Below are 21324 nucleotides of genomic sequence, written 5' to 3'. Positions count from 1 at the left end.
CTCATTTTTGTGCTCAACTCTAAAGCACCAATATAGAAACAATTAGGGACTCTTCTTATGGAACTGCTTCTCCACCTTTTCATTCTCACCACTCAAATTTGACATCTCTTTATTTGATCCTACCTTCTCCTCATCACCCTCAGGCCTCAAAATGAATAGGTGCTTTCTTTGAATGAAAATAGGAAATAATCCTAGTAGACGAAGTTGAGGAAAGAGAGATCCCGCAAAGCGACCATTTTAGATATCTGGGGTCAATCATAAATAAAGAAGGTGACATAGAGGATGATGTTCACAGAGAATTAAAGTGGGATGGATGAAGTGAAGAGTTGCGTCTGGAGTGCTGTGTGACCGACGTATTCCTTTAAAGCTTAAAGGAAAGGTCTATAGGACTGTTGTATGTCCGACTATGATGTATGAGGCAGAATGTTGGGCAGTTAAGAAGTGTCATATTGAAAAGTTATGTATAGTAGAGATGAGGATGTTAAGATGGATGTGCAGAAAAACTAGGGAGGATAAAGTACAGAACGAACATATTAGAGCTGATTTGGGAGTTGCCCCGATCAATGACAAGCTACAAGAGAGTCGTTTAAGGTGGTATGGTCATATTCAACAGAGGCCTAGGGACACCCCAGTATGGAGGAGTGATATGATCCCGATTGAAGAAGCTAAAAGAGCTATGGGCAGGCCTAAAATGACAGTAGGACTGTAGGAGAAGTTGTGAGGAAGGACATGCATAGTCTAGGTCTTGTTCCAAGTATGACCGTGGATAGGGCCTATTGGAGGGCAAGGATCCATGTAGCAGACCCCATTTAGCTGAGATTATCCTGACTTGTTGGGTTGTGCCTCTTTCCTCTTACTTTCATTTTTCATCTTTCATGTGTCATTTTCCATTTTCCGTTTCTCATCTCATTCCCCATCCCTCTTTTCCCATCTCTTCATTCCCTTTTTTGTCTTGTTTAGACCTCAATTTCCCCTACTTTGTTATGTTTGGATCCATGTAGCCAACCCCATTAAGTTGGGATAAAGCTGAGGATTGGATCCATGTAGCCAACCCCATTAAGTTGGGATAAAGCTGAGTATGTTGTAATCCTAGTAGATGAAGTTGCCTTTTTTTTTGTTGGTTGAGGGCGTGTAAGGAAAAGATTTTATTGAAGGAAGAGGAAAGGAATAACAGGCTAATACATCACAACTGTATGATCAACACCACCACCAATGAGGATCCTCAGCAGGGACTACATGACAGGAAAAGAACCCAAATACAAAACCTCCCTAGAAGCTCCAGCCTTAACCAACACATCAGCTATAGAGTTGGCATACCACAATTGGCAAACAAAAGAAAAATCACAGTTGATGCATAGAGCTCTGGCTTTCCTGAAGTGCATATTTCTCCAAAGGCCTACCTGTTGAGACTGAAGCCATCCTATCATCGTCTTCTAATTCCCTTCTATGATCAAGTGCAACTATTTACATTGGAGTGTGATCTCAATTCCCTGAATGGCTGCTCTCAACTCTTCTGTAATTGAGTCACAAACCAGTTGGACCAGAAAAAAAACCAGGAGCACTGACCTCTCCACCCCCCCCCCTGCGAAAAAAAAAACCCAGCTGATCCTATATTGCTAATTGAGCTACAATTGTTAATAAGCTTGATAACATTGAGAGGGGGGGTTCCAACTTCCAATTATCGTGAATGGCAGGATGAAGGCTATCTGATGCTACAACTTTGATGCAGGGCAATTTTTATATCAAAGTTCCACTTCCTTAAGATGTCATCTATCGATATGCCCTGAAGATCTCAAGCATAACAGCCTGTCTTACATAATGAGCTTGATAACCTGCTGAACCAACCTCTGCCATCCGCTAAACATTGTCTGCAATATGTAACAAATGTCTTAATTTTATTAGGGGAGAGGGTTCCCTAATAGGCCACGTGGCTCCTACGCCAGCAAGGGAGCCAATGGGAGAGCGCGTGGAATCATCAACAGGGATGGGATTTCTGCGTTTCATTAGGGGCAGGGCTGTCATTTTGCCCCCTCTGTGTCTGGGCACAGGGGCCATGCTGCCTTTCAGATTTATTTTTCCCTTTTATTAGACAGTACTATTAAAAGATGTAAAAATTCTGGACTAGATATCTGCTTTGGTTAGAGTACTTAAAACTAACCATGGGTTCATTATTATGACCTACTAACCAAAATAACAATTAACTGAAGTCCACCCCTAGGAACCCCTTAATAGCTAAACCCTCTAATATATGAGATCATTTAAGGCCTGAGGAGCATAGTAGATCATATGTAAAATACACTTTAACATACAGATGGGTGGTCTACAATCAAAATGGGACCCGTTGCACCACAATATACCACAATCTGATAGTTCTGGAATGAGGGAGGGGCTAGACCAGGAAAATCTTTAACTATTTATATCCAAACTATTTCAATTCCATATTAGCATTGTGGATGGCTCCAATCAGTCATATTCATCACAATGGCATATATACTTTGCGAATGAACATTCTCCATGATGTATGGTAGTAAATAGTTGGCATACTTCTTGTTGTAAAGATGCTCAGGTTAGTCAGCATGACTCTAATATAAGGCTGTAAGCCAGCATATCCCCCTGCAACCCCTCATGTAAGTATTAATATTTGTGTTGTAGCAGTGCGGATACTCTTATCCATAACCATATAAAGATGTGCTGCTGTGAGAGTGGGGAAGTTTACCACAACCAGAAGTCCCAACCTTTTGATTTTATTTTTCCTTGTCTGTCCATCAGTTTCTAACTTAGGAGAAGTGGTTCATTTATTTCTGAAAATATCCACATCCTATATCTTTTATTGTATTTTGATTCATCTTCTTTTTCCATATTTTTGAGTGGCTTGTTTTTAACATGACTCTATCTGCAGGAACTTGGCACAGACATGAACCTTTATGCGTTGGTATTTGGAGAATCTGTTTTAAATGATGCAGTATGTGCTTGTCGTTTTATCTGAGAATTTCCTGTCTTTCTTTCAGTGTGTTTGCTATTCACCAACATTATTTATTTGTTTAATATTTCTCTCTTGTATGTGGGGCAATTTGAAGATGGCAATTTCCTTGTACAGGTCTGCACACTGGCTTGTACTAGATTCTAAAATATGAGCTGGTGGTTATCTGAAGTTTTGGTTCTAACTTAAGCACTGGTATTCTTGCAGAACGATGTCGTCTGTATCTTCCAGGCAGAACTTTTTTCTGGTCATCCTTAGGTTTCTTGAGACTTTTGTTGGCTCGATGTCGTCAGGTTAATATTTACCTTCTCTTTTTCTCTTTCGTTTCTATTTTCAGAGCTGCCATTTTTGCATTTGCGTTGGACAAATGGAATAGAGCTGATTGGAGGGCAAGGATCCATGTAGTCGACCTCATTTAGTTGGGATAAGGCTGAGTTGTTGTTGTATTGGACAAGACTGCCGTTTTACTTTGAAATTAGATGGGACTTCTATCATGTGGAAGAAAATTGGAATGGCTTTTTTGTCCATGCAATTACAACAGCAGCCTTGCGGTTCTGGTTATGGGTCAATTTTCTGGTTCAAAACTGAACCCATGGCTCACGTTTGGTTCAGATCTGGTTTTATGAACTAGATAAAGCCTATCCAATTCGTGGCCCAGTTTGAAGACTTTAAAAGGCTTACAGTTTCCAGAATTCCAAGATTTCAGGAGCTTTATCTTCTGTCCAGGTTGTGGGTTAGTTTTAGGAAGGTATTTCTTATTTTATTACTATTAAGTTGTTAAGATAGGCTGGGATAAAAGGGCGTACCCAGTGCATGAGGCTCCCGCACTGCGGGTTCTGGGGAGGATCATAATGTACGCAGCCTTACCCCTGTTATCACAGAGAGGCTGTATCTAGACTCGAACCCGTGACCTCTTGGTCACAATGGAGCAACCTTTACTGTTGCACCAAGGCCCACCCTCATAAGATAGGCTGGGATATTATCCCTAAATTCCTGCCCCTTTTTTCTTTCCTTAAATAGAGTTATTATGCAATAGGAAACTCCCTTTTCTAGTTTGCGTAAGGGAGGATTCCTGGTCTATTTATGTTTCTTTCTTTTATACTTTATTTAGGAAAGAATCCTATTGGTTGACAGATTTTCCTACAGCCAATATGATTCAGTTTAGTGTAGTCTTTAAATAAGATTGTTAGGCTACACTAGAGCCCACGATTTGATTGAATGAATGGATTAGAAGGTAGTAGTTAAAAATTGAAGTGGAGTTTGGTGCCTCTCCTTTCTCTCTCCTCTCTTCGTCCTCCCCACATGATTCTGATTTCTTTGTCTCCCACGAATCTGAATCATATTTCTCTTCTCTCCTCTCTCCCCTCCCTTACGGCAACCCTGTTGCTCAGATTTGAATCTTTCCCCCATTTTATCTTCTAAGCCAGCCCATCCCCAGCAGACAGATCCATCTCTCCTATCTGCATCAGTAGAATCTGAAGATGGACAGGGTGATGGGTATGGAAGTAGCACATTCCTACACAGATATTCTAACACTCTTGGAATCTCTTATGCTAATGCAGTTGCATGTGCATGGCTGGACCAGCGTGACCCGATTTGGAAACCCAGACCGAGATGAACCAGGCCCAAACTGGATTCTGATCCAGTAGGCGTTGGTAGGGTTAGCCTTATATTTTGCAGTTTATTTTATTTTGGGGATTAGATAACGTTAGGAGAGTTTGTTTCAGCCATGAAGTCTGGATAGGAGTAGAATTCAAGTAGTTTTTAACTTTTGTTTTAGGATACTATTAAAAGGCGTACCCAGTGCACAAGGCTCCCACCACTGTGGGGTCTGGGGAGGGTCATAATGTATGCAGCCTTACCCCTGCTTTAGCAGAGAGTCTGTTTCCAGACTCGAACCTGTGACCAGTTGGTCACAATGGAGCAACCTTTACCGTTGCACCAAGGCCCACCCTCTGTTTTAGAATACTATTAGGAGTTTTTTTTCCTCTGTAATATATGTAACCACCCCTTCCATCGAATAGATTAGATTGAACGGAACTATATTTGAGTTTATTTGCTGGTTTGCTGTGAGTCGGTAGAATAGTCAATTGATTGATTCTTTTCCTTCCTGGTCAGATTTCCTTCTTCCAATCTGTTTCTCCTCAGGTCTGACCTCTTTGTTAATCTCTTATCTTAGTCTTCTAATCTGTTCTCTATTTTTCTTCTCCTTTTCTTCCTGTTGTCTCTCTTACCAGCAGTACTCTACTTCTGGGTGACAATGCCCCACTTAGCTGGATAGATCTTCCTCATCCCTAGTTCTTTCATATCCAAATTTGATGTGCTTAATACCTACCCCAGGCGCGACCCAGCCTTTGGAATCTGCTGTCCAATACTTGCCTCGGTTGTGAGTTATTACTGTGACCAGGGCTGACTTCTGTTCTGTTCTGTGATCAGTTGGATTTTTATTGTAACCCACCTAGACCAATTTCAGGAATTTTTATTTTTCTTCATACTTGATCATCTGTTCTGCTATCAGTTGGATTCAACAGGGTTATGAGTGGGGAATCTCCTAAAATTTCGGATTGATTGAGTTTCTATTGAGTGAGATCTCTCCGCCGCAAGCTTAGGAACTCATCGCTGGTTTCTGTTTTAAAGTGGTGAAGAAGAAGGCATCAAGTATTATTCAAAATCCCTTGTTCTCTTAAGTTATTTCTGTCTTTTCTCCTTTTTTCGAAGTTCCAGAAATACCCCTTTTTCAAATTTAGTTACCAATTAGTCCTTGTTACTGTTTTCATTTTATTCAAGGGTCCTGAACTTCAAAATGTTTACAGAATTGCCACTATACCCTTGACAATATTTATTATTCTTGTGGGCCCATAGCAACCCAAAACTGGGGTTTTGGAACCCGGGGTTGTATTATATGCCTTCCCCCATCCCTTTTCTTTTGAAAACTATGTGAGACTTTTGCTGGATGGCTTTGGAGAATGCATTGACCCTTGTACTCCACTTATATTTTGTAGGCATTTTATCCATGCTCTTGCTAATGATTAAAGCGTAAGAAAATATCCCATCTCCATCCTCTCTTTTGAATCAGTACATATATATTTACTCGATTTCTCTTGCTTGGGTGATCTTTTCTTTGTAACTTGTCTAAAATCTGCACTATTGACGAACCACAGCCTCCCTGCATTTGCTACTGTTGGAGGCCTAGCATTAATGCCAAGCAGAGTTAGAAAAGTTAACTGGTTTTGGCCAAGCCACTCAATCTCTTTCAAGGAGATTGAAGAAGTCAACTTGGGTATTGTAGGGCTAAAAGGGGCTCAACCGCTCGAGTATGGAATATCATTCGAACCATTTTGACAGCTTTCAGAGTTGGCATTTGGTTGTGTAACACTCTGAATGTATGGGCAAAGGGATTTGTTGTTCAAATAGCATTACTAGGATAAATGAAATTTACTGTTTGGTATCTACCGTGACATGGAGATTGGTGAGCCCACTTTTCTTCTGCAGTTCCTTGAAGGTGGTAAAGTTTTACATGGAAGGAAAAAGTTCTATTGGGGGGAAAAAGTAATTGGAGGGGGGGGGGGGGGGAGGAAGAACAGCGATAAGCTAAAGTTTAGTGGATTTTGTCCTTTTCCTCTTTTGGTCATCCTTTTTTACCTCATATGTATTGCTTTAAAAATCTTAGTTTATTTTGGATTGTTTTTTTCTAACCTCGATATTATGACTCATGCCTTTACAGGGGTTGGAGTTGGATTCACTTCTGCATTGATATCCTTCATAGATTTTGTGTTGCTTAGTTAATTTAAATCTGAGATGCTTGGCTGTTAATATGGATATATTTGGAGACCTTAACCTCACAGAACCTTTTTAAGTATGCTGGTTTGGATCTTGACAAGTACGTACTGCAACTTGTGTTATTATATATTAACAGTTTGTAAGTACCGAGCAACCCAAAAAAAAAACCATTATGAATTTTTTTGTGTTAATATCTTTTGCTGCAGTCTTCAGAACTTGGAGTGCTGCTTGTTTGTTCTGTTTCCTTATTTCTCGTAAGCGATCCATGGCCCTTTTCTTTTGTGCTATGTGGAGTTCTCCCCCCCCCCCCTCCCAGCGAATTGTGAATCTGTCTATTATCAAACCAATTTCCCCAGGTACATGCTAGCAGAGGGTCTTGGACTTTCTGGTATTGTCTCAATCTTGTTCACTGGAATTGTAAGTTGATTTCTAGTGTCTTGACTATCCATTCACGTACTTGTGGAGCAGCAGTATGAAGGCATGGTTTTTTGCATTCTTTTTCAGCTTATGAAGCATTACACATTTTCAAATTTGTCAGAAAACTCTCAACGATTTGTTGCTGCTTTTTTCCATTTGATATCTTCATTAGCAGAAACATTTGTGTAAGTGGAGTGCATCATTTATTTATTTATGTCAGCTTTTGAGAATTATTTGTCTTCACAATATCATTGTATTGGTCATGACCTTGTGATTTTAACTTCCAGGTTTATATACATGGGCTTTGATATAGCCATGGAACAACATAGCTGGTCACATGTTGGATTCATCTTCTTCTCAATTGTATCCTCTTAACTTAATATTAAAATAGTCCATCAGTAATATCTATGATGTTGCCTTGGTTGCCCCTTAACTTTGCTGTTTCATGACCCTGCCAGATATTTATTGGAGTTGCAAGGTACATATATGAGTTATATTAGAAACCTTTGAAACTTGAACATGACATATTTTGTTATAGCACAAGTAGTGGTTTCAATCCTTTATTGTATGGACATCACTCTGAGATGATTTTCATTTCCAAACCAAGGTTCTAAATCTCGGGTTTTGACCTGGTTTCAACCAGCCCGAAACCGAGATATGGTCAAAACAAGGTTGAAACCTGGTACTTTTTCCCAGTCAACTTGAAACGGAGGTTTTGAGGCCCAGAAATGGTTTTTTAGGTCTGATTTTTTTGTATACATCCTAATTTTGACATTCTAAATACAATGTATGAACTATTTTCACAAAAAACACTCGAAATGGTATTTGTGGTTATTGACCCTAGTTTACTAGTGTATGCTGGAGGATATACTAAATTTGGTATTATTAATACTTAGTTCACATAAAGTTAAACTACAAGAACATTGAATAATACATGTTATCCAAATAAAAAAAAAGGTGCTCAACAGTGAACACTTGCTCAATTCCATGTAGAGTTTCTTAATGGGTCCAATCCACGAGCTGCATACCACTGAACATTTCGGAGCCGTTCCTCTGAATGTTCCACATATGTATCCCATGACATGCTTTGGGCGCAGTTGTTTTGATATATTAAATTGGTGTCCATCCATCATATATAAATCATATTTTTTTTTTCCGAAAATATGTTGTATGGAAATGGTTTTTATAATTCAGAAAATAAAAATAATAATTGGCCTACCAAAAAAAAATCGGACTCCGTAGAGTCGTAGATCGAGCCAAGGACGCTAACTTAAATTAAATTCAACAAATTCTACCATGTATTCATCAGTGTTGTACAAAAAAATTGATTTTTGGGACAATAACACTATTACCTTTGAGAAATGAGAAGAGAGGTGACAATGAGTTTCGACTGAGTTCTTTTTCCATGTTCCAAACTGAATCTCACTGACAAACTCATTGTCGTAGTGACAATGAGTTTCAATCCTTTATTGTATGGACACCACTCTCAGATGAGTTTCATTTCCAAACTGAATCTCATCGACAAACTCATTGTAATCCTATCATGGACAAGTTCATTTATTAACAATTTGCCACATATCCAAGTACTTAATGGTTTTTACATAACTGAAAGCCTCCTTTATCTGGCCTAGACATCCTTGCTTGAACCAATTCCTTAGATCACCTAGAAAGCATAGCTGCAAATGTGCAATACGCCAAAACATGTTTCATCAGATGGATAATCTTTTTTTGCTTCGACACTGAGGACAGGTTTCTTGGGTTTATAGCATACCTCTTCCCTAAGCATTAATTGGTTCATCATGTTTTATCATTAATCTCGACTGCCCTAATGTCTGGCATTGTCTGTCCTTTAGTTTCAGTTACCAACTGTTAGACAATCTTAGTCTTCCGATTAATGTTCTTAAAAATCATGATAGGTGGGTTTGGAAGGACAGAATATCTTTTCCTCCAATCAGTTAATAGCAGCTACTGTTACATTGTAAAGTTTTTACACTCTCGTGGGTGGTGGCAAACAACTTGGTTATCAGTTAAATAGGATTTAAAAAAAAAAAAAAACTACGAAGAAATTACTCTTCAGTGCTTATAAGATGATAATGAAGATTTTAATCCTTTAGCAGCTAGTGTTAGGGAAGGTAAGGACTTTAAGGACCAACCGGGGGTCAGCTATTAGACCCGGAGGGCTGTTTTTTGTTTTTGTTAATAGCTTTTCTTCTGATGGCTTTGGAAGCCTTTGCTCTAATGGCTCTTTGACAACTACTTCTTTTCTCTTGTTGATAATTCTTTCTTTTGATTCGCTTTCTGAAAAAGAAAAGAAAAATTTAATTGTACCCAGAGTACGTAGAAAGGTGAGTTTTCTTATTTGATTTTAAGCATTGTACATTTCCAAACAGGGTCTTTTTCTTAATGTTACAGTGTCAAATAATAACCTTATACATCGAGGTGTATGAAACTGTTTTGATGTTTTTCTAATCTATATGGATCGTTTTTCTTCTCTTTTTTTTTTTACTGTTTTGGTTGTTTAACATTTCTTCATATTTTTTTACATCTTTAACTATGATATTGTTTTACTTTAATTAAAATGTTTTGGTCATTTTTCGCATTTTTAATTCTATCAACAGACATCCTATATCATTTGTGGCTGACTATATGATTGTTACATGCAAAGCTAATATATATAATATATATATATTTTTCTCTTGAAGGGCTGCCAATGTGTTTTCTTGTGCATACTTAGTCAACTTAGTTCGACCTGCAAATCGGCAAATACCTTTGAAACATCAGAAAGCACTTTGGTATAGTGGTGAGGGATAAGCTACTGCTAGGGCTAGGTGTTTGTCGAGATTATTTTGTTTGGTTCTTTCTGAATATTCAGTATACTTTGTTGATGTGCAGGACTTCGAGGAGCTATGGCTTTTGCCCTTGCTCTGCAGTCTGTTCACGATCTTCCAGAAGGACATGGGCAGACAATATTCACTGCAACCACTGCCATAGTCGTTTTGACGGTATGTGATCTTATGTTTTTCTCATTGAGCCTAAATGCATTATTCAGAATAGGTATTGAAATTATGTTCGAAGTGAACTCCTTTTGCGTTTCCTTGCACATATGCCTTTATTTCTCTGAAATCCGATCATACAATGTACCTAGATAATGAGATTACTTAGCTGAGGGATATATCTTGTCTTCTCATTATTTGATTTTACCTGGGCTGTTAAAAATGCTGACTTGATATGATAGAATGAATCAAAATTGTAATCATCACTTTCCTTTTTTATTTACCCTCTTCTGCCCTTCGTTTCCCTATTCATGATTCAGCAATGGTTAAACAATGTTATATTGAGACTTTTGGGTCATCAACTTGACTGATAATACTTTTCAAAAATTTTAAGGGAAATTCATAATTTGAATAAGATATTACAGATGGACAAGTTGATCATCCCATAAGGGAGGGGTTAAACCATCTCCCTGAAGACTATAGAAGAGCTATACAGAAGCACTTATCCACAACCGAGTCAAAATGTGAGGGATAATGGTTCTTCAATTGGGGTATTACTATAAAGTTCCATTCTTATGAATTAAAAGTGACATACATTTCTCGAAAGAGGTTCCTTTTTTAGTGCGACCATGTTCTCCAATCTGATATTGAGGGGTTAATGTTGGAGCTGCACAGGACTTGGAATAGCTTTATTCACATTTCCCCTCAAAATTAGGGGTCCATACCACCTGCCTTTCATTGATGAAATGGCACTTTCCACTGTGACATTCTTATCTTCTGCATTGTAATACAAATCTTGAAATGCCTATGAAGTAACAATAGACTAAGGCTATATCTGGCTGCCTCTTATGCTCCTGCCTCATTCATCTTCTCAAGTCTTCTTTAACCTCAGATAACTTAATGCCAAGAAAGTACCCGGCAACTATCTGGCCGCTATGAGCTCTTTTTTGTGTATTTTGGTAAGATTATGTAATGATGATCCCTCTATTTAAAAAAAAAATGTAAGTAGAGAAATTGTATTAGTAGAGAAGAAGGCCCTCTATACATAAATCGGTGTCCAGTATTTGGATGTCATGGGCCTGCTTATGGATGTATGCAGTTCTCTTTACCACCATGTCCTATGATTATATTGATTCTTCATCACTGATTTTTTGAGGAAATATTGCAGGTCCTATTGATTGGAGGGTCAACGGGGACTATGTTGGAAGCTTTACAAGTTGTAGGTGATGGTCATGATGGCCCCTCAAATGAAGTAAGTTTCGGAGAAAGACTACTAAGTAATTTTAATTAACTAAAACTAAGTTAAAATGTCAGTTCGAGGTTATTTTCGGAGTTCCTTGATGATGAATTAACATTTTTCCTTTCTGCGCAAGAGGTAAATGACATGTGGTTGAACCTGATATTGCAGTTTCATCTTTATGGTGAATTTTCTGGAAAAATGCACTCGATTAATGGTTGAATGATTCCAATTGTTTTTCCTGTTATGGTGTGGTCTTGCAACTACTACCATCATTGTTGTTGTAATTACTATAATTCTTACTATTATTGTTATTGTTGTTATATAATACTAATAATAATAATAATTGTTGTTGGTATAATAATAATAATAATAATAGTAGTAGTAGTACACAGGGGAAGAATCATGAGTGACATTTTTGAATTTCATGGCGGTGGGGCAGTCATTTCACCTCTGGGCACAGCACGCATGCCCAAGGTTGGTTAAGGTTCCAAGAAGCTACAAGGAATCTGTTTCTAGGGGAGTTTACCCAAGGGCCAATCTTAGATGTAATCTCAAAGGAGATGGCTGCCCAAATCAGCGGGACTACCTTCACAGGTTTCTCTTTCTCTCCATATGAGGTAAATTGTAGCACAGAAGGCAAGGGATGAGAAAATTGCACCTAGAAGCTAGCAGACAAAACAGGCAAATTTCGCAGCTATAGAGCCACTGAAGGGCTTTTGGCTGCCTGTCTGTTCTGCCACATGGCAAATATCCCAAATCTAATTATGGTTTCATATTTAGCCCAATTAGACATCACTATATTTTAGCATAATACATTGTAAATCATTTGAAATACATGGTGGGTCATACAATTGATATAGATAATGAAAGTTGAGATGTATCATATCCTGAAGATATTCGATCTTTTGAATGGTTAGAATGAACATATTACCAACCCATGAGGTAGAAACTTTTGAATGGTTAGAATGAACATATTACCAACCCATGAGGTAGAAAAATCTGCCAACCAGTTGGAAGATCTTTCCTTTTCCCTAACATAAATGATGCACACAAAACCTAGATGTGGTTATATATTGTCTAGTGTCCATGCAAATGAAATGAAATAAGATGAACTTTCACTACTATCCCAAAACCCTAGGGAGAACCCAAAGAACAAATACATAGGCTTAACAAACATGCTCCAAAGCTTCTCAAAGTTTGACAGAATTCGAGCCATAAATCTACAAAATCAAAATATCCCCAGAATGTTGTATAGAAGATAGATGGTTAGTGCTTTCCGGTTTTGGTATCAGGTATCCAGAAAATATATTGATGCAGATAAGTTACCTAGAGGGTTTGTTTGATTGGAAATAAGCCTTGAGTTGGGTTATATACATGTTGGGCCTTTGATCCCCATGGGTTTTCTATGTAATAGACCACTTTTATGGGCCTAAAATATGGGAAATTAGGTTGTATACGGGATTCCTTACTTAGTTTTACTTTATGTAATTAGTGGTCATGTGATCACTTAAGTGATCATGTGACTTGGTGAAGTGGTCATTAAGTTGGGCTGGATTAGGACTCTATAAATCCAGCCGTGTTTTGAGTCAATTTCCTTTGTTATTTCATTTTCCTAGTCAGTTTAGGTTACCTAATAGGTTAAACATTGGGTTAGTCCTTTCCTTTTTAGTGTAGGATTCTATTTTCGAGTATTTTATATAAGATTGTAAGGGTGGGGGGGGGGGGGCGCAAGTATTGAACACGAATCTTGATTAATGAAAAGCTTTTTGTTGCTGTTCTTCTCCATTGAAGATTTTTTCTTGTGTTAGATCAAGGCTGGGGGATTGGTGTTTGATCCGATTGACACCTTGCGGTTGGAAGCCCGGGTGGTTCGTTGGTGGGATTGGTGTTTGATCCAATCGACACCTTGCAGTGTGAGTCTGGGTGGTTCTTTTGAGCTCCTTCAAGTTCTAGTTAAAGATTCAATTTTTATTCAAGTTTCAACTTCCAACAAGCTGTTGTCAGAGAATTTCTGCAACAACAGTAAGTTAGAAGTGATCCCCATCTTCAACAATTCTTCTTCTAATCCTCTCACAGCCCGAACCCTAAATTTCCCCTTTTTTGTTTTTGAGTTTTCCTAGACCTAAAACCTCCACAGACCTAACAAGCCATTAGAACCCTACCATAACCAGATCGAGTTGTCCATTCCTAACAAGGAACACTCGGTCCAAACCCCTGTCCAAGATTCCCCTTCTAAACCCTAGATTCAACCAACATTCCCTTTGCAAAAACCCATAAACCTAACCCTAAAACCTGCTGCCAATTTTGGTTAGCTAACCTAGACCTATTAGAACTTAACAGGACCTTCACTGATAGACTCCCCTACCTCTACTTGACATAACCCACACATCAAACCCTAACCCTAATTTCACCAAAGTACTTATTTTAGCATAGCTGATTTAGTGTTCATAGCAGATCCTGGTTTACTGACTTCTAGTTGGTCTCCTACCAATCTGGAACTACATTATATATTCATCAATGCATAGAAAGCAGAGGATGATATGGCAGCAACATGAACATTTGGTGTGGAAGCCACAAGCAGCATCCCACTGCAATTGAAGAAAAGAATTGTGCAGAAAGTAGCATAGAGGTACCGCAATATCTTATACGCTGATAATCCAAACCCAATCAGTATGTGATAATGAGATAAATAAGAGCTTGAGCGAACAAATAGGGAAGCTCAATTACCACCTGTGCAAATGAATACCACAGTGTACTGTAAGCTAGCACCCATTGTGTCTATCCCTCTCTTCCCCCCTTTGACTCCCCTACCCCTCTTATATAGTGCCCCGTCCCACACCCCCATTGGTGCTGCCTGCTAGCTTACCACACATGGGCAGTGTGTCTATCCCTCCCCCTAATAATAATAACACTAACAATAATATTAACATTAAGAATAATCATTATGAATGGAGGGAAAATATGGTGAATCCAATTGTCAACCTGATAGAGCACCCCTCAATGGTCTATATGTCAAAATATAAAATTCCATGGCCCATCTCAGCCATATAGGCCACTGATGAGGTATGGTAGGCTGAATCAAATCAACACTAACAAACCTACAGAAAACAGAATCACAGTGAACCAAAACACAGCAGAAACGTTGATTGGATAGAACCCTAAAACGATAAATTTGATGATAGTGAAATTAGGATATCCTTGAGGACCTATGAGGGTGCTTAAGTGGTAAAAATATCAAAGGGATCTAATGGCTGGATGATGAAAAACTGATGAGGACAGAAATTAGTAAGTATAGAAAACAGCAAAATAGTAGTAGGGAAAACAAATGCAACTGACTATCCTACCATCAGATGAACACCAGATTTGTATTGAATGAAGAGGGAATAGAGAAGAGTAATATAGTTCAATATCAGCCCAAACTGATGGTTAGATTCTTAGAATTTATCGGCTGAAGTTTGAACTAGGTTGCTGTCCAACAGTAGATAGTAGACTTAAAACGGTGCTGGAAAATTAGCTAACAGAATATGATAAGGCTTAACAGCAGTGACAGAACTTAAGGGATGTTCACGGATAGAGTTGGAGTGTTGGAATGCTTGCTGGAACAGTGAGGAACAGAGAAGAAAACTCAAGAGAGAATGAAGATAAGGAGGAGAAGATATGACCAATAGGTGTCACCACCTATGGCCTGCGGTTGGGCATCACAACCCTCCCTTATGGCTTCACCACCAAGGACGTGACTGAATCACCACAGTTCACCACTCTCAAAGAGCAAGTAATTTTCTCTCGACCAAAACCGTTGCCTATGGCCCATCCTCTTTATTTGTAATAGTCATAACACTATTACAACAATAGGAACTCCCAATAGTGTGGGGAGAAACTTGGCTGCCAAGCTATCTGAAAAAAGTAACAAACAAAAGAAATAGTAACTCCTACTTAGTGTAGCTGTTGACTCTAGCATTAGAGTAGTAACTCCTACTAAGTGCTGCCAAAATGTGATGCTTTAATTATAAAAGACCTTTTTCGTTTTGGCCATTTTTTTTTTTTTTTTGGGGCTAGGCATCATAGAATCAATGCTTTGCCTCGAAAGGTCCAAGCACCTAGGTGTCAACTTGACAATCTTGGAGAAGCATCAGTCATGCCATGAGGTTCATTCCCGCAGAAGAATGGCAATGGCTGAGAAATCAGAACTTCAAATTCCTGAATTGTTATTGAATCGAACTTAAAACCCATATCTGTTGCAAATTACTAAGTGATTTATGCCAACAGCCAGACCAAAACCATTAAACATACCTCTTCAAAAATTAATTTGTAATAGTAGTGTTGGTTTGGCTGTTGGCTTTGTAACATGGAGCACCCCTTGAACCTAACACATTTTCCCCTGACTCCTGAGACAGTATGGCATAATCACAGATTCACATGCAGGGGTTCGAGTCTGAAAACAGCCTCTCTGTGAAAGCAGGGGTAAGGCTGCGTACATTATGACCATCCCCATATCCTGCAGTGGCAGGAGCCTTGTGCACTGGGTACGTCCTTTTTATTGTAGCACATAGCCGTGGACATTCCTCTGACATGTGTTTTGATGGTGGATGCATTTGAAATTGATCAGATCTGTGTTCTCATTACTGTTTGGTTTGCATGTTAGCCTTTGAGGCTTTGTTTTGTGGAAACTACAAATGGTTCAGATTGATATTATTCTCACACAATTCCCACCATCTGCTTTCAGAGCTTCGAAGGGAACAATGGATATGTTGCTCCTCCTTTTGACGAGGGTGCTTCGTCTGGTAACAGATTAAAGATGAGACTTAAAGAGCTCCACAAGAGGTATGTAATGTGAAATTTAGAACAAATATGCTTTTCAGTCATTTATTAATGCATTTAATTTTGGGTTCTTGCTGCAGCACGGCGTCTTTCACTGCACTGGATAGGAATTTTCTCACACCCTTCTTTACAACACAAAACGGAGATGAAGAAGAAGATCATGGTAAGATAGGATACAAACCATGCATTTTCTTTAGTACCGGGAATAATTTAAAAGTCTTTGCTTGAAAACATGCAAGAAGATATACCTCAGATGGAGCCTCAATGTGCTTGCAAATGTGTTAAAGCATACCTTATAAGTATTCAAGATTCTTTCTAGAGAGTAAACCCCATGACAGGATATTGCTCAGATGAAATGTGCTTGGGAATGTGTTTTAACTTTTAAGCATGTTCATTTCAGTTATTCTTTCTAGAGAGAGAACATATGACTCTTGTGAAATTGATTGTGTAACAAATTACTTCACTTCTTAGAGGTCTTTGGAGTTCGAGTGTTGGGCAATAAGAAACAACACATAAATTTATCATAAATAATAGGGGAAATATCATCCCCCTCCCCTCTAAGTATCCATAATATCAAACCCCACCCTCAAGTTTTGAATAATGATAATGTCTTCCCCTACTTTTGAAAGATTCTATCTACTGCACCCATTCCGTTAAAAAACGCTGTTAATTTTGTCAGGTGATAGATGGCTCATCGTTATTTAACCTCAGGATTGAATTGTGTTCCTACTTGTTTAACTATGCTTCTCTTAGTCTATTTGAGGGAGATAAATGATAAATAGATGTTATGGTCTCCAAATCTAGAAAACTAGGTAGACAGAGCATCACCTATTTCGTATTAACTGTAGTTTGCACGTGTTTTCTTTTTCTTTGTAATTATTATTATTATTATTATTATTATTTTTTTTGGAGGGGGGGGGGATGGTAGTGTTAACTCTGGGTTGCATGTGTGTTATTAGTCTTTTTAATAGGTTCCTGCATGACTCTTTTTTGTTTCAAACAGATGACCCGGCACCCAATCCTAGAAGAGAAGGGGTGTTCCATGTACGTAGGTAAATTGTGGTGGTCAAATGATCTAGCTGTGTTTAAACATCTGGGTGTCCACTCCATGGAGTACTTGCAGTCTGGCTGGATCAATGGATTAGAAGTATGCTGATTGGGATGCCTTGCTATGTATACAAATTTCCCTTGTACCGTCATAATTATCCGGAAGGAAAATGAATTGCTTGCAGCATGGATTGCACTGTTGCCTTGGTATATGTGTACATAGATGTACGTTGCATTTTCATTCGATATATTGGGTGCATTTGCATTCAACAAAGTAGTATTCTTGGAACAGGATTCCAGTCGTTCTTTGCACTCGGGGATTGTTGTTTTAAATATTTCGACAGATAATGAAGGCTAAAGTCTGTAGTTGGCTTGTACATATAATAGGGTTTGGACCCATGGTTGAGTGGACCCTGCCCAATGCATCTGATAAAATAATTGGACTTGGGGACGAGTTTTGGGGGAGAGTGGCAATTCATTGCCATCGGCTCTGCCCACAACCATATCATTTATATTGACAAGTGACCTGAATTTACTTAATCACAAAAATCAGCCAAGGAGCATCTCCTGCTGAGGACAGTTCTATTTACAATAAAAGGGGGTGGGCTGCTAGGCCACCAAGTTCTAGACAGGTTAAATCTTGAAGCACCTGAGGCAAGAAAGTGAGCCTCCATGTTTAGAGATCTGGGAATGAAGATAAACAAAATATGAGAGAAACATGAAGAGAGCTGGATGATATCAACCAAAATAGCTATGGAAGCCCAGTCCAAGGAAGAGGGGTTTCCATTCAATTTCTCAACTAACCCCTGGCAGTCAAAGAAGATTGCTAACTTATGGAAACCCAGATTTAGAGATAGAAACATTGCATCTCTGATTCCCTATGCATGATTTGCGTTTTGCTTCAATGAACTGTTTTCCCCTATAAAAAATAATAGAACCTTTCCTTCCTTTTTTTGTTTTCGAATTCCAAACTCCATCTATGAAAGCTAGCACAAAATCTGGGGGAATAGATGAAAAGCTGTCATTGAAAGATATAGGAGGAATTAGTGTTTCAGTAGCATTCATAAGAATTCCATCAAGTCTAGCTGTACCCGTCTACCTTCGTGTACTGAATGTTGAAAAGCTGAATTGGTAGCATGGAAACTCAATGGTTCAAGTTTGAATGCTACCTTGTTCCTTGTTTTCCAAATTTGCCAAAACAAAGAGGACCATTGGATTTTACAATCTCGTTGATCGGGTACCTCCTTGTAATTCGTTATGAAAAAGTGAAACCAATCACTAAGGATATGTATGGTAACCTTCCAAAAAATGGATTCTGGTGTTTTTTATGATTCTGGGAGCAAAACTAAAATATATTATGTATAGGTTGTCCAGTCCGTTACTGTGATTTTTTGAAACGTACCGGATGATATAATAGATTATGGCAAGCTTTTGAGAAACACCAAAATAGTGTTTCTCACATTTTAGAATTGATTCTACCAATTTTCGGTCAAAAAACATGGGCTTAAGTGAATCAGGGGCATTAATGGAATTTACCATCAAAACATAACAAGACTTCTTCCGTCTCACGTCTCACCTTTGATTCTTCTTCTTCCTCTACTCAAATCTTCTCTGTAAAAAACCCTAAACATTTGCTGCTTCTTCTTCTTCCTTTACCCAAAGCTTTTGTCTGACCTTTCCTCCTCGTCTTCCTTTACTTCTTGCTTCTGCTCCACCACTCTACCCATGGATCTTGGACCCATCAACAGAGGAGTCACTTGCGGCGTCGCCTACCTCCTGCAGCACTAATCTCACATGCATCCTTGGAAGATGGATGTGTCAATCCGAAAAGGAGAAACCTTCCAATAGAAGGCTGGATTGGATTCGGATTGGATACGGATTGGATGTGATCGGAGCCAAATATTCCCTGGCCGAATATGGATACCTCTAAACGGATTCGGATGCGGATTGGATTCAGATTTTTGACCATCCGTTTACATCTTTGCCTTGTGTAACCCGGACCTTCCTCCCCTAGCGGATACAATTCACTCTCAATCCATCTCTTAGATCATGATTCTATTTTCATCATATTCTAGAACCTGTTGAATCTTAAAAAATCCTCAAAGTCATTATTTACTTAATTTGTTATTATTAAGTATTCAGATTTTTTTTCCAGATGGATTTTAATCGAAGTATTCGGATTATTTTCCGGATATCTGTAAACGAATACGAATGTCCCTTGGATACGGAAGCGGATTCGGATTCGGATTTCCGTTATCTATTTCCATCCCTAATTTAAATTGAGCATGTTTTCCAATTGACAAATAGGACACAAAGCAATGGGGGAGATATTTCTATCATATAATAGAAGGTTTACAACAATGCCATTCGAACAACATCTCCAAATGAATAATTTTATTTTTGGAAGGACCTCTATTTTCCATAATTGCTTCCAGTGATGGGGGATTTGGGTTAGATGTGCTAGCACCACAATTAGAAGATTTGCAAAACAAAGCTAAGTGGTATCCAGACCTTACCGTGAACTTACCATTCTTTGAGTGGCTCCAGAACCATGAAGCGGCTAAAGGGGAAGTTGGCAATGGGATTTCAAGTATTGCTTGCGTCCCCTAGCCGAGAAGTTTGAGTGGATAAGAAGGGTGTTCCACTGCTTTGATGGTTTGAGGATGAGGTCCTCCACTTTAACAAGGTTACTACTGAGGTGGGGGTTTGTGATTATGCCATTTGGGGGAGCTGGGACTCAGGCATCAAGTTGGATGGACAATAAATGAAGAGAAGATCATTAAAATTAGGTCGCTCTACAGGTGCACATTAGCGTGAGTGAAAATTAGGTCGCTCTACAGGTGCACGTTAGTGTAAGTTTGCTAGGGTTTGATGGAGGGGCCTCCCTGCGCAGGGGGGGCTCAGTCGCTGGGATCTGCTCGGCTGGAGATGTCCCAGGCTCTCTCGCTCTCGGTGGTAGTGTCACGCATTACCCCGAGGCCCCCACCGATTGTTGTCAAGAAACCGGCCATGCACAAAGGGTCTCCAGCGATTTTCTTTTCGGAAGATGAGATTTGCAAATCAGAAGAGCCGTTTGCTATGACACTTGTGGCGAAGTGCTCGTATGGTAGACCTTCCTTATTTGAGGTGAAGCATGCCATGTAGGCAAGGTTTCACCTTATGGTGGACATGAGGCTCTCTTCCTTCGATGCGCGCCATCTGCTTATTCGGTTTGAGAATCAATTGGACTTTGTTAGGGTTTGGTTGAAGGAGCATATTGTGATCAAGGGTTATCCTCTCAGGCTTTTCAAGTGGACAAGGCTGTTCAAGGCGGGGCAGGAATCGCCGGTGGTACTGGTGTGGGTATCTTTTCCAAGCCTCCCTGTGAATCTCTATCAGGGGAACTATTTCTTATTGGTCGTCGGAGTGGTAGGGAAGGTGTTGAAGGTGGACGGTGCAACGGCAGGCTACTCTAGGACCATCGCGGCAAGGGCTTGCATTGAAGTGGATGTGCGAGCCAACCTATTGGAGTGAATATGGATTGGTTGCGGTGCCTCTGGATTTTTTCAGAAGGTAGTGTACGAGCGACTACCGGTGTTTTGCTCGGGTTGCAATAAAGTGGGGCGTGAAGTGGCTCATTATCGCAAGATTCAGGGTGGAGAACAAGCCGTGGAAAGAAGAGTCGGGGAACCAGCGGTAAAGACTCAATTGCAGGGGGTTGGGAAGAATGGGTTCAACGAGGTGGGGGTTATAATGCAGGCTCTGGCGCTAGGTGGATCTGGAGAGAAGGAAGGTGTTGAGGGGAACATTCTTAACGTGGGAGGCCCGTTCTCCTCTCGTGTGCATGGGGAGGAAGGGGGAGATGAGGTTCACGTGAGGGATTTGGTACCTACGGTGGTACTACAGGAATCTCGGGATTGTCGTCACGTGGCACATTCGGTGACCAACCAGTCAGAGGTTGAACCTCAGCTGGAAGGGACTCTAATGGTGAAGGATGTTGAGGAAGGGACTTGGGAACAAATAGTGCGGAGGAAGTCGAGGCAGGGTAAGGAGAGAGCTGAGAGATCACG

At 39.5% G+C, this 21324-nt stretch overlaps 1 protein-coding gene across 1 annotated transcript in view; it reads left to right on the top strand.

The window, feature by feature from the left end:
- The window catches only part of LOC122640437 (sodium/hydrogen exchanger 6-like), a 40500-nt gene extending 23038 nt beyond the window's left edge, over window positions 1–17462 (top strand). Inside the window, exons 7-22 of the mRNA XM_043833634.1 lie at window positions 2900–2962; window positions 3078–3097; window positions 3188–3273; window positions 6705–6733; window positions 6829–6860; window positions 6967–7014; window positions 7117–7177; window positions 7265–7362; window positions 7465–7540; window positions 7636–7655; window positions 9880–9977; window positions 10070–10179; window positions 11339–11422; window positions 16134–16231; window positions 16309–16391; window positions 17232–17462. Of these exons, the coding sequence (XP_043689569.1) occupies window positions 2900–2962; window positions 3078–3097; window positions 3188–3273; window positions 6705–6733; window positions 6829–6860; window positions 6967–7014; window positions 7117–7177; window positions 7265–7362; window positions 7465–7540; window positions 7636–7655; window positions 9880–9977; window positions 10070–10179; window positions 11339–11422; window positions 16134–16231; window positions 16309–16391; window positions 17232–17284 (1059 nt within the window). The 3' untranslated portion in view covers window positions 17285–17462. The remainder of the gene's footprint in view (window positions 1–2899; window positions 2963–3077; window positions 3098–3187; window positions 3274–6704; window positions 6734–6828; window positions 6861–6966; window positions 7015–7116; window positions 7178–7264; window positions 7363–7464; window positions 7541–7635; window positions 7656–9879; window positions 9978–10069; window positions 10180–11338; window positions 11423–16133; window positions 16232–16308; window positions 16392–17231) is intronic.
- Window positions 17463–21324: the final 3862 nt, after the last annotated feature.

This window comes from Telopea speciosissima, chromosome 9 (genome assembly GCF_018873765.1).
Source record: "Telopea speciosissima isolate NSW1024214 ecotype Mountain lineage chromosome 9, Tspe_v1, whole genome shotgun sequence".
NCBI classification, from domain to species: domain Eukaryota; kingdom Viridiplantae; phylum Streptophyta; class Magnoliopsida; order Proteales; family Proteaceae; genus Telopea; species Telopea speciosissima.
The sequence above is the reverse complement of the archived record's forward strand: the minus strand, read 5'-3'. Positions and strand labels throughout refer to the sequence as shown.